The sequence below is a fragment of the Haliaeetus leucocephalus genome, unplaced genomic scaffold (assembly GCF_000737465.1).
Source record: "Haliaeetus leucocephalus isolate CR32 unplaced genomic scaffold, Haliaeetus_leucocephalus-4.0 Scaffold148, whole genome shotgun sequence".
NCBI classification, from domain to species: Eukaryota; Metazoa; Chordata; class Aves; order Accipitriformes; family Accipitridae; genus Haliaeetus; species Haliaeetus leucocephalus.
Genome location: NW_010972584.1, coordinates 556418 through 569881, shown reverse-complemented (window position 1 = coordinate 569881; position 13464 = coordinate 556418). Strand labels below are relative to the sequence as shown.

The following is a 13464-nucleotide window of genomic DNA, read 5'->3' as shown; positions in this document are numbered from 1 at the left end:
ATATATGATAGTGAACACAAATACTAGGGGTTTTCTGTGTTATCTTCACAATACTGTACCAGTATTACTCTTCATCTCCAGCATACACAGATGTCACTACATAACGGCTGCAATGCAGAGGTCATTATAGTATGAACGTACCTGGATGAACAACTCTTTCTGCTCTTCAGAAAGACAGCATCGCAATTATAATAAAGGAATTTTAATCTAGGAAACACCCACCCTGTTTCATACACAAAATGGCTTTCTGGCCCCACTTCTCTGCATAAATACTTACGGTGCTGACTCACCCCAGTTAAAGCAAAAAGGCTGCAAAAATAAGGTAATGAACAAAGACAAAGCTGACAATTTAAAGTGAACAAGACAACAAAACAAAACCCCAGTTATAATTATAAGGGGATAGCAAAGAGGGAGGCTGCAGCTTCAGTGTGGAATAGCTATCCACAGATGTAAATAGGATGTCCACACAGGGACAGGCCCCTGTTTAACTTAGAAATTGTTTGACTCAACTAAAGAGTTAATTTGACTCAACTACTAGCCTAGGTTAGGCTGAAAAAGCCCATCCATACACAGGGATTGTAACAGTTAACTCAAAAAGTCTTAAGAATGTAAGTCAGTAATGTATAGTATCATCAGTTATATACTTTAGACAAGCATAAAGGATGCAGGAACTATCAGTTCTTCTAGGGTAAGACTGCAAAATGGGACAATTAATTTAAGTGTGCATCTTAGTGAGTGTTGAGAGATTTCTCTAAGTCACCAAAATCAACTAATTCACTTACACAGTAACACATAAATAGCTTCAATACACAGTCTGTGATTCTGGAACTATTTTGAGGATGATTAAGAGAGCAAAAGTGATTCACGTCAGCTTTTTAACATGCCTGCATCCAGGCAGGTTTACAGAAATGTACAAGAAAAGCTGGATGTTAACTTACAGAATCAGAAAAGTTGATTACATAGCAAAGGATTATCTCAAGATCATCTCAAAGCAAATTACTGGTAAGTTAACTCTACTACTAGTTTGCAGTCTTACATAAAGATTCAAAAAGCCAAGTAGATTTGGTTCAATTAATTTATCATTTGTAACTACAAAGGAAAAAACTAAACATCTCCTAAAGGAATAGCATATATAGGGGTGGCAGCACTATAACAAAAAAATGCTTGACCTAATTCTTCATGTTGCCAGTATTTACAGCTCGTTCAGAGCTTAGTAAATAGCCTTTGCTCTTGTTCAAGCATTATGTATTTTCTTCCATACTGTTCTTTGATGCACATTTGCACGTACTTCATAGCCTTTCATTATCATCATAGACTTTCTTACTGTTCCCCTTTACCCATTCATTTTGCACATAGAAAATTCACAAAATTTGTCTTTTTGGGTAGTACAGGTTATTGATACTTAACATATTCACCAGTGTTCATCTCTCAGAAAACATTCAAAGACTCAGGAAAACCCCAGACTTTCACTTATTCAAACTCCGATGCAAAATACATGTTAACTAGGCAGAACTTTGATTTTAACATATTTCTGCACTGTATTTTAACATTTAATCAGTGTATGTACAAAGTACTTTCAGGAAGTATGGCTTACACCACTGCAGATCTGCAGTATATAAAAATACACCAGCTTGCTTTATAAGCACTCTTAAGACTCTTTACTGAGTTTTCTTACATTTCTTGAATCCAAAAATTTTGTGTGACCAGATGAACAGAATTTGAGACTCCTCAACTGCAGATTACATAATCTCTCAAATTTACACTAGGCTGGCTGTTAGCTGCCAAGAGAAGATCCCACAGGTCTTTTTTGATCATTGATATTAGGTTTGGAAACCTTAACTCAGTTTTTAAATTTACAGGTGACTGATTTTTTGCTTATTTGACATGGTTTCAGCTGTTACAAAAAGGTTCACCTTTTCATATAACACCTCTTTCACTTTTTCTTCCTCTACTAGGCATTGATTCACAGTCCAAAACAAGTATTTACATCAATAGTTTTCTGCCCAACTTCCTCCGTTACTGCTCTATGAACTGTTCAGCTGTCATCATCTCACAGCTGCTCCTTCCCCAGCCCCATGCTCACCTCCTATCATCACTTCCAAGTCAATACCTCCCACCTGCAGATGCTTTCCAGCAACAGTCCCTTCCTCTGAAAACACAGTCTCTATTGCACCTCTCAGTTTGAATCATGCTATATGGTACTACTTTAACTATTCTTATTTTCATCTATGAGGCTGCCTTTTCTCTACCTGCAAAACAGTTATCAATCACCAGTGAAAATTTTCCCACTTTTTCAAATTTTTCAGCTCATATTTAATTTACTTCTGGCTATTGGTAGCCAAGTCTAATCATCTGCTAGTAAGCATCTGCTTCTATAAACTATTTATTTTCTCTAGTTTTGGGGGGAGGGTGTTTGGTAAAGAAATTCAGTTCCCAGAGTCTCATTATTTTGGTCAATTTATTTGCTTTAGCAAGAAACCACCTACTAGTTTACTTCTCCCTCTCTTTCACCCTCTTCCCCCAACTTTCTCCTAGAGAGAAGCAAACTCATTTTTAGTAATCTGGTCTCTTCCAAATTATCAGTATTATCTTAATTACGACCTATTTGCAGCATGGGAATGGGCTTTGCTTTCATAAAAAACCAACATATGATTGTTGTTCAAATACAAGTTCACTGAATAATGTTTCACTCCAGGAGTAAGTCTCTCCTTGTTTCAGTAATTTATCTTTCTCCACAGACAATCCCCTTGTCATATCTTCTGACAATTGTTCTCTTCGCTTCCAAAGCATCTGTGTAGCATATTGGTACTTCTGATCCTTTGCTATGCAATTCTCAGGAGTGACAAAGTGACAATGTCTCGTTTTCAGTCACTTAAAGAGTTTCCATCCAAATCCTCCCCCACCCACTTCTTAACACTCCCTGAACAACGGGCAGTGGAAAAAGCTTAAATATAGCCAACAGTCCTTCTAGGGGGTCAAGGAATTTTACATCCTAGATTACCTAGTCTCCATCCTTCCCCTCAGCTAGCAAGCCCAAACTCACTTCCTATTATCATACCATTAAATTAATTCTAAGTATTCATCTCCTTCCCATTACAGGGCTGCACCTACTTTTACCTTCTTGGCTACTTCGGTGTTAGAATTTCTACTTCTTTATAGCCATTAATGAGGTCACAGAGCTAAAAATGTAGAAGCCTGGGAATGTGCAGAAGTTACTATATGTAACAAGCAAGGAATCTTACCATAGGCTTCTATGCAGATGTAGGTATGTGCAGATTTAATACAGGAAACAGCACACAGCATACAGTATGTCACAGAGGCAAAACATGGAGTGAAGAAATAAAAAAGCAGTTATTCTCTTAGTCTATGTCAGTAGGTTTAGCTTGTCTAACAATGACTACTTACCTGTGATGAATGAAAAAGCATCCATGACACAGATAAACAAAAACTTTAAAGTAACAGGGCCTCTGTTGGATTGGCATGTTCAGTTGGGACTCTTTTGACCAACAGTCTGGTTTTGCCTATGAAATGTCTTAATTTTAACATGATTGCATGTACCTGATGATACTCAATCTAACTTCAGAGTCACTATCCTCTTTGAGGGATGTGCAAGTCACCATTTCACAGTTGATATATTCCTTAATGCTAGGGATAAATGTGTTCTAATTTGACTATTATATTCTCTGTGCTGTAGGGTTCAGAAATAATATAAGGAACCCAGAACCAGGTGCAGTTTCTGAATCTGCTTCTCTTCCTTCCTCTCATTGATCTCACACTCTCACTCACAAAAATAAGCCCATTCCTTTAATTGCATGACAAAACCAACAGTGTGTAAAGGAATTTCAAAATTTGGCAGATAAATGAACTCTCCCTCTATGGACAAGAATTTGTTCCTTTATTTTCTCAAGCTTCTGACTGACATTTCTCATCACAGCTGAGGCAGCTTTTATTTTCTTGGATCCCAACTACTCTGGGAATTCTAGAAAGATGGGTTAGGTGAGAGGAAGTCAACCTTTGATTTGTGTCACTGAACAGGCAGAATATGCTTTTATGTCTGCTGAAGATGTTTTAATCCATAATACTAAGTCTAGCCTTCTGAAAACTCCAATTACTTTTGCCTTTGCAAGAATTTCCTCTGTTTGCACTGACAGCTAGTGAAACTAGATTCTGAAACGGCAAAATAGGCTGAAGCAGTCACAGTTATTTGTTACTATCTAAAAATGTGGTACGAAGTACAGGTACTGGGAAAACTTTTTCTATTATTTTTTGAAATATCTGTTTTGGAGGATGCCTGTTCAAAAGATGTGCCTGTTATGTAAACAGGTCTTTGATGGAAATCACTCTTTACTTAGCCTCCCTGGCTGCAACTAAGTTCAAAGATTCCTATTAAGGTGTGCAATAAACACATATTATCAGTTGACACTTTTGTCTGAAAAATAATTGTTCCCAGCTATTATCCTGTAAACATTTCATCTCCAGCAAGATTTCAAAACAAACCATATCTTCAAATGTTACAGGAACAGCTCCTGAAAAATTAAGGGTCTCTGATGGCATAAATCATTCTAGGCAGCTTGTAGTGACAAAGCACCACTATGGTCTGGTGGTTCTCAAATATGTGTGCCAGTACGGATTAAGGTTTGTGGGGTTTTTCCCCAGCAAATAAGTAGCCGCATGAAAACAAACCTCTACCAAACCAACAGCGATAAAAGTACAGTGGAATTGCTATTGCAGGCAGATAGGGGGAGAGTCCTAAAATAGAAGTAGACATTGGGATCACAAAGATCACATAGAAAGCTGAGGAAAAACATTCTCCATCTTGGTTAAACCACACGTTAGAATGGTGATTGTCTTTTGAGTCTTTATTGCCTTATCTCCAAAGCTTTCATTTCACATCACCTAGAATTTTCTAAACCAATGCAAGAAGACAAATTACACACCTACCATCACCATTTCGATAGCCCAGAAGCACTGCGGGATAATTAACAGTTCTTCAGTTCTGGCAAAAGAAGTAGAATACACTTTATAGGACAGGGACAGCTAGGTGAAGTAATCTGCTCCTGAAGCTATAAATCTCTCTGAATATGACAATAACTAAGAATACTACTTGAGCCTCACGGATGCAACATCATTCACATGTACCACAGAGAGAAAAATAGGCCTTAAAGAACTAATATGGAAAGAAAAACTAAAATATAGAGGTAAAAATGCACAGACTGAAAATCCTGTAACCCACGCAGAAGATCACATCGTCCAGACTTAAGTTTCACAGTTTTGAGTCTACTCCGTGGTCAGGCAGTTACCTTAGTTTTAGCTTTTCTGATCACTTAGTATTTCTGAAGTCTCCTTTTCTAGTCCGTAGCAACTGCTATATGTCATTTCTAGGTCAGATCAGTACGTTCACTTTCCTTTGCATCATTTCCTCTGAAATTCCCGGTCTGCCTCACTAGAGAAGACAGTAGATTACTGAGTGAAACAGGGGATACTAATCAGCCAAGAAAGGGAAATAAATAAGAATTAAGCAAGCTAACAACCAAAATATGGTCCAGCATCTGTACCAGTAGCTCAGATACCCATCTTATTTTAGCTAAGCCTAACTCTGAAGGAGTGTATCAAAACAGTGGCAAATGAAGGAGGAAGAGGAGGAAGATCTTGCTGCAGGACTGAAGAATAGGAAACTGCCTATTTCCCCACAGACTGAACATAGTTTTGCAAACCTTTGTGAGTGAGGCTGTCAGTCACTGATGGACCCATTTAGATACTCACCCAACAGTGAAATAATACACAAAACCCTCATGAAAATTCAAGGCAGAAAGACTAGTATTTTTGGAGTAAAACATCCAACAAAAAAGCTCACAAATGGGCTCTTGCTAAATGTGTTACATCTTCACTTTCCCTCATTTATCATAGTAAGTACAGACCACAGAGTATCAATATCCATTCAGCATTTGTTCTGTTTAGCAAGGCTTGACAACTCCGGATTACTAGCCGTAACTAGGAAAAGGCAGCTTTCCAGAGATCCCATATGAAAGGCTAGTATAACAGCCAAGGAAGAACCCAGCTACAGTGGTGCTATTCTGAAGTATTACAAACAGAACCATAAATATTTACTGCAGCAGTACCATGCACAAGCCAGCTAAGTCAGCTGATCATTTAATTTGAGGGTAATTTATGTAACAGATCAGTTGATTTTACAAGATTTGGTTTGAGAAAGGGGGAGCAATATTTCGTTTTGTTGTTGTTTTGTTTCATCGCTTAAATGAGAAAAGGAATTGAAAGATATCTATAGGCCAAATACCCCTGCTAGGTTCATTTTACAGACTCTCAGTCTTTTGCTTTTCAAAAATCTGTCACAGAGCTATCAGTTGACACTTGTCAAAACTGACATCATTAGGCATCAAAATTTAAAGTAAAAAATGTCAGGCAGATGTTTTTCTCCACAGCTCTTAACTTGTCTCAAGCACAATTTTTAAAGCAATTTTATTCTGCATCACATGACATCCAAGCAAGGCTTGCCCATCAAGCGTGCTTGTATTTGAGTACTCATTAGTTCCTGTACAGGCAAAAAACCCTGTACTTGTGGACCCATGTAGATCATATACAAAAATATGTGTATGTATAAAGTCAAAGCGTGAAGATACAGGGACCAGATTATAAAAATCTTGACCAAAGAGATATCAGATTAATATTGATTCACATGGATTTCCCCCCAAACCACTTTCATAAAAAAGATCAGAAAGCATCTTCTTTTAGCCAGAAGGTGTTTTAGAATACCTGTGAGAAATCCCAACAAGTTTGAAAGTTTATTTCCAATTTTTCAAAGCCTAAATCACAGAAACTAACTAGGCAAGTAGTAAACACCTAGATATGTGTGAGCATATGTATACACAGAAAACTCTCTGTTCATCAGGAAACAAATTACTCTTATTGGCTTTAACGTACAAGTGTGCTAGAGGGATTCTGCCTTTATTCTGGAAAACTGCTACTCATTCTAGCTCAGTTCTAGCTGGATGTCTCTATGGAGAGAAAAGCTGTATTTTGTAAGCCTAAGACTAGAACAAACCTGGAGGACCAGCAACGAACAGCTACAGGACAGAGAACAAGGGGTTTAGTTTATGTTTTGCTAAATATATACAGATTTAATTGAATTTGGGTTCATAAGTGCTGTTTATATTAAAATCAAATCTCTCTTACTAAAGAAACTTGACTGTAACCATCCCTAGAAATCACTATCTAGGAAACATCTATACACCCCAGAAATGAAGACCATAAAAAGCAGCAATTATGCAATATCAACTAGTCACTCTTAGCTTGCAAATCGATTCCAGAGCAGCTTTGTTTGAATACTCCATAAACTTTACAGAAAAGCTTTTAGCATACTTAAATTCTGCCTGGGGCCACCTCCATTTGTAAGACAGGAAGCGTCCCCAGTCACATTTGATGGATAAGAGATACCTTATCTCTGCTTGGTACCTAGTGTTACAGTCTGGAATCAACAGCATTCAGACTGCGTCCCCTTATACAAATACACATCTCCACTTAAGTCAACACTTACCAGCGATATCGCAAAACAGTGTCTTGATAGCTGCTAGTTAATCATTGTACAATGCAAAAATCAATTTCTGCTACAAGCTGTTTTTTGAGATTTTATAAAGAAAATGTGAATAAGCTTACTGAATGTGAACAAAAACAGTGGAGCAGAGACAAAAATAGAAACTGTTGCCCCCGAGGCAAGCACTGGATGGCTAGAAAGTAGAAACACTTTGGAAGGAACACTAATTTCCCCCTGCTTTATTGCTTCCCAAGGAATTCTACTCTTCACCCATCCTAAAAGTTCCTAAACCAAATCCATCCAATCTAGGGATAGAAACAGTGACCAACGATTTCATAAGAATGCCAAGACTTCAACTGCAGCCTTGTAGCACATTTAAAGGACAGGGCAGCAAACTGTGCACGCAAAACAGAACTATTGCTTTATCTTCAGAATTACAGTGAAATTGTAATAACAACTAACTGAAAAGAAAATTACACTTTCCTGGGATCTGCTATCCAGTCTTCTGAACTAGAAAGTAAAAGTTTTAATCTAGCAACAGGAAGATTCAGAGACAGAAAGGGTACGAGAAACCCAGCTTTCCACACAGTCTGGAAAAATCCCACCAAAATATTACCTTCTGGCATTCTTTGGAAAAAGGTGAAGTCAGCTTTTCTCACAGGAGATACAAATATATGATTTACTAGAATGCAGACACCAAAGAGCAGAGAATAATGCATTTAAAATCTTTAGGGAATTGAAGCATAAGGTCTTTGCCTGTTAAAAAAAAAAAAAACAAACCCGACACCCAAAAAGCTACAAATTTGTCTTTAATTCTCATTGTGCTGTAGTAAGTATTCTGTGCTACTCTGTATTCTACCAACTGCACCCTGAAGAGCACTTACTGCAGTTCTTAGCTCTTTTGTCAAGTTGCCAGAGATCAAATGGCTGATCTGAGAAGGAAAACCAACACATCCCAGTGCAAACCTACAGCTTTCTTTAAAATTCTTAAAACATTTTGCTGTGTAGAAATACTGTGCAGTTTCACTGCATTAGTCACAAGTTGTGTCTCATTCAGAAACTGGTGACAAGTTATGCCCAAATATGAGACTTGGAATTGAAAAAAGGAAAGCCTCCAACACTACTGTCTCTACTGGGTGTCAAAATATTAACAAAAATCAACAACAAAAAAAAGACAGAACAAACAGCAAAGTTTCTGATCAAGACTGAAACACTTAAGGAAATTAATAAACTATAAAACTATAAATTGTCATGTTGGTTTACAGTCCACAAAGTTAATGTTCACACAGGTTCTGCATAGTCTTAGTTTACACTGACAGTGATCTACTTCTCATTAGGTGAACCCAAATGAGGCATCTGTACTTTATGGGTAATAAATGAACACCTGTGGCCTCTCACATGTAGATGGCTAACAGCTAGTCTTGAACAACCAGGTTAATGCTATACTTCTCACCTGATCTTCTTCTTCATCCTCTTCATCTTCTGCCAAACGCTGCCTACCCACTTCATACAGTCTGCAAACTGTATCCATGTTCATGGCATCCATGCTCCCTTGATTCTGAAGAGGAGATGCCCACACAGCAGTTAGCCTCAGGAATTAAGCTCAGCATTCACATTCAGTGTTATATCTGATCTCAACCACGGAAACATTACCAAAATCCTTCCCTCCCATTTACTAGCAGCAATACAATTAGCACTAAAACCAAGTCTTTTTGGTTTCAAAGACCAGCCCAGGAGTGATGCCAACATCTACTTACTACTTCTGTCATCCACAAGCATTACTAGTAGACTTAACAAAACCTTTACTGAATATCCTTAACATGCTTTGGGTTAGTTCTCACCTAACTGCACACCACTTCTTTTCAAATTTGCCTCCCTATCACATCATTGAACCATATGCCTTGAGAGAATGCTAAAAGCTGTCATACAGCAAGAGTTCCAGAAGACAGCAATCTGACACCCCAGCAACCACTGCTGCCACATGCCCTGAAGTAACATTTCCAATGACTCCTATAAAAGAAAATTTTCTTATCTTGGCCTCACAACCTTAACAACTCCAACTTCAGTAGTTAAACATGAAGCTTGCCCTACTACAAATTCTTGACTCTCTTTGTTTGGTCTGTAAGGATCAGTGGTTCACAGAGTATTAAGTCGACAGGATTTTATATTAATCAATACACTTACACAGTCAGGTTCAAGAAACTGGGTACTGACAACATATTATTGGGCAAAGAACTGGACCCATTAGTTTAATTTTACTTCCCCCCTAACAAACCAGAAGTTTCGCTCAGTAATTTTTGCTTCAAATCCTTAGCTTCTGGGATTTTGCTAGGAAGACAAGTGAAAAACGAACAATTAAGAGTGATTCACAGAAAAGCTCCATGGGAAGCCCAGGGAAGATTGCATTTCCCAGTTATTCAATACAGTGCAAATTTTAATAGGAAATTATTGCTATAAATAGGAAAAAAACGTGTTTCTCTCTATGCTTATGAGAAGGAAAACCTCTGCACATTTTAAAGTGGGAAGTGTTTGAAAGAGAGGCAAATGTGTTTGGAAGTTTAAGGATTCAGAGACAGAAAAACAAGACTGCTGTGGGTGGACAACAAAAAACTAATAGCATCTTTCCCGTTATCAAAACACCACTGCTGCTTAGGACATGAATTTAACAGTAGGAACTCCAGAATCATCACCTCTGAAGGTTTCAAAAAGAAACAAAAAGCATTGCACTCAAACCACAGCTACAGAGACCAGAGTTTATTCTTAGCTCCGTTACCTCAATGACAGCCAGATAGCAGTCCTTGCTGTCTGTGCACAAGTCAAAGATATTCCGCTTTACATCTATGGTAGCTGGAAAACATCACAAAACAAACACAGTGGTTAACTGCATGTTACTTAATGCTCACTGAAAGAAAAGATCTAACTATATGTCTAAAAGCAGATAAGAAAATGTTGGGACAAGAAACAACATCTGAAACAAAAGTGAAATAAATATTTGTAACTAATTCAACCCATAATAAAGAATAGAAATGTTGGTGACTATCATAAAAAAAAGCCAGGTAAGTTCTTAACCTGCTCTGCACAGTGCCTCCTCCCTTGAGAATACATTTATCAATCAGCTTCTCTAAGCACAGTAAACAACAGATAATCTTTCAGGACAGGTGGCAACCAAGGGACTGAGTTGTGAGCCATGTCTCCTTTCAACAGCAAAAGCCACATTTGTTTATGTGCATAGCGGCAATTAGCTCAGCTCCAGAAGCTTTGCAAGCTGGAGGCCAAACTGACAGCATTTTGAACTACCAGCATGGGGAAATGCTGTTGGGAGAAGGAAAAAAAAAAAAAAAAAAAAAAAAAAAAAAAAAGAAAAAGGCCTTCCCGAAATGAGACCAATGACATCTTGGCCAAATGACCTACTATCTCAGATTATGCCCTACTTGGAAAGAGGAAAGGAAAATAAAGCCAGAACTGCTGAACAGTAGCAGGTAAGGCAATCACACACTGAACAGGATATGATACTTGAACCTATTTCAGTGTTAAACCCAACTCTCGTGCTTCAATCAGAACAGGTTGTAGCAGAATTTGTTTTGTCACACATGCAAAGGAGAGGAGGGAGTGAATGTTACTAAGCATAACTTTCAATAAACCTTCAAACTTCCACACCAAGCTATTTGCTCCTTTTCTACTCTTACCTATAGGTTTATAATCAGTTGCATTAAATGTCCTGAAAGAAGAGCCAAAAGGACTTCTCATTCTCTCCTCCAGAAGGTCATCTTCATCATCTGCCTGCAACATAGCTGATACAAGGAAAGATTATTCCACAAATCCACCTTCCATTTGGCACTATCATTGATCAACTCAAGATCAAATCAGACTCTGATGTGAATTTTTTTTTTATTTAATAGCTTGGCAAGACCCATTTAATATCTACACTTCCAGAGCTGCCTTTATTAATACTGCAGATCACTGAAACTTAATACAGAGGACAAAATTATTTTCTCCAGCATCGTCAGATCTGCCATTATATACATTTTCTTTTTCAATAGGTTGATTTTTAATCTCACAGATGAGTTGTGATATTGCTGATAAGCATCTTTGTCAGCAATACACGTAGCATAAACATCCTGAAAGAATTCCAGTTCACACATGCCAGTAAGGCCTGGAGTTAAGACAGGCTGTCTGAAGCTTCCAATTTCACTGAACAAGCATCTACTTATCTCAAACCAGAGGTGACCAAGGGGAGTAATACAAGACTGAGAAGTCCTACCTCCATACATAACTGTGCCAGTATAGTTGAAGACCACACGACACTGATCCAGTGCAGGTACTGTGTGTAATAAATGGAAAGTTCGGAGGTCCCACTGAAAAAATACGGGCTAAGGAGCAACAAACAATTGAAAGTTTCTATTTCCTTTTCAACACAGTGGCAAACAACTGATTAATTGCACTCAAGAAACTTAATTGCCACCCTCTTGTAAATATGACAGAACTAGAGTCAGATTCTAGCACCACAATCCCTTCCATGTGTTCAAAATGAAAAAGCACTTACTCAAACTGTCATTCCCAGTCATGAGAGGTTACTGCAGTAGCTTCAAAGTTGATCTTGGTAAGGGATGGGAAGACAGCAGATGTACCACAGAGTATATTAGAAAAGAAGATCTCTCTTGCTCTCTCTCTGTGTTAAGTATTTCCTCTAGGCCATATCAGAGGCAGAATCTAGATTTAAATTAGCTAGCTGTCTGATGGTCCCTACTTACTTGATTCACAGATGAAAACTGTTTTTACCATACATAACCTGTAACACAGCAGACCATTAATACAACTTCTGCAAACAGCTACTTGTTTATCAATACAAATTCTTTAGGTCCCAGCACATCAGTCACCACAGTGGCCAAAGGATACAATTTCTGTGTTGACTATGACCTCTAGCCCATTGGGATGGAAAACACCACTGATGGTCATGTTGAATTTGTCAAACTTGTGGATGGCTTGTGCCGATCTGACATCCCAGAGGACACCATCATTTAGGACAAGGTCATCAGTGGGGTTAAAGGTGGCACAGTTCTTCTTGTAGTTGTTGGCAAGATCTGGGTTAAACAGAGTCAATAGCTTGTTGCCAGTCTGAATATCATAGATCTTTTAGATTAAAAAGAAAAAGAAAGATTAGTCACAATTTGTAATATACCTGTGCCTAAGATAACCCCATGTTCCCCCTTCTAGATTGTTTCCAGAATCACCCCATTTCCCATTTTGCTTTTCCATTTCAAGTGAGAGCACTCCAAAAATAACCCTTCCTACCAGTCCTTTAATAGTTTTTCACAGCTGGAACCAAGTCTCACATGTTTTGGCCAGTACTTAAGCTTACTGCAGGTTCACCGATATATTTCAATACAATCGGGATTAGTTCCAAAGAAACTAACCCCATTATGAAAAGTGGGCTGTGAAGCTGCAGTCACAAGGTACCACTTAGCCAGAAACTGTTTCAGAAATGGAACTGCTTTCAGAGCAGATGGTATTTACAAACATAAAAACTCCAAAGCACACAGTGAGGGGAAAAAAAGCCGGAAACTATAGAAAAACGAGTTAAAACTCTTGACATTTAAAACAGAAAGGCAACTTTCTGAGCTTTGCCCCAACAAACTGTTGGAAGATAAAAAGATAAAAAGGCTTTAACTAGTATGAAGGGTTTATGACTGTCTTCTCAGATAAATTTGACCTGTAACATCCCTCAGAGCCTAGCTCTTATTCAAACTTACAGAGAAGAAAAAATTCTCTAGAATGGGAAAACAAATCTGTTCATCTGGTAAACACAATACACAAATTGATCTGACTTCCAGATAAATCCAAGTTAAAAACTGGGCAGGAATGGATAGTTTCCTTAAACAAATCAGAGCAATAAGTAAAATCATAAATAATTTGAA

General features: G+C 38.0%; 1 protein-coding gene across 9 annotated transcripts in view; it reads right to left on the bottom strand.

Annotated features, from left to right (window-relative positions):
- VPRBP (Vpr (HIV-1) binding protein) overlaps positions 1 to 13464 on the bottom strand; it is a 64120-nt gene that overhangs the window by 9163 nt on the left and 41493 nt on the right. For 3 of the 9 annotated variants that reach the window (XM_010561563.1, XM_010561561.1, XM_010561562.1), the window contains 5 exons: positions 12446 to 12679; positions 11811 to 11904; positions 11236 to 11340; positions 10323 to 10396; positions 9003 to 9107 (listed from right to left, as the gene is read on the bottom strand). In XM_010561563.1, coding sequence (XP_010559865.1) covers positions 9003 to 9107; positions 10323 to 10396; positions 11236 to 11340; positions 11811 to 11904; positions 12446 to 12679 — 612 coding nt within the window. Of the gene's footprint in view, positions 1 to 3242; positions 3252 to 4218; positions 4997 to 5040; positions 5444 to 8165; positions 8232 to 9002; positions 9108 to 10322; positions 10397 to 11235; positions 11341 to 11810; positions 11905 to 12445; positions 12680 to 13464 lie in introns of those variants that run through there. The other 6 variants (XR_773986.1, XR_773987.1, XR_773985.1 and 3 more) reach the window with 6 other exon arrangements.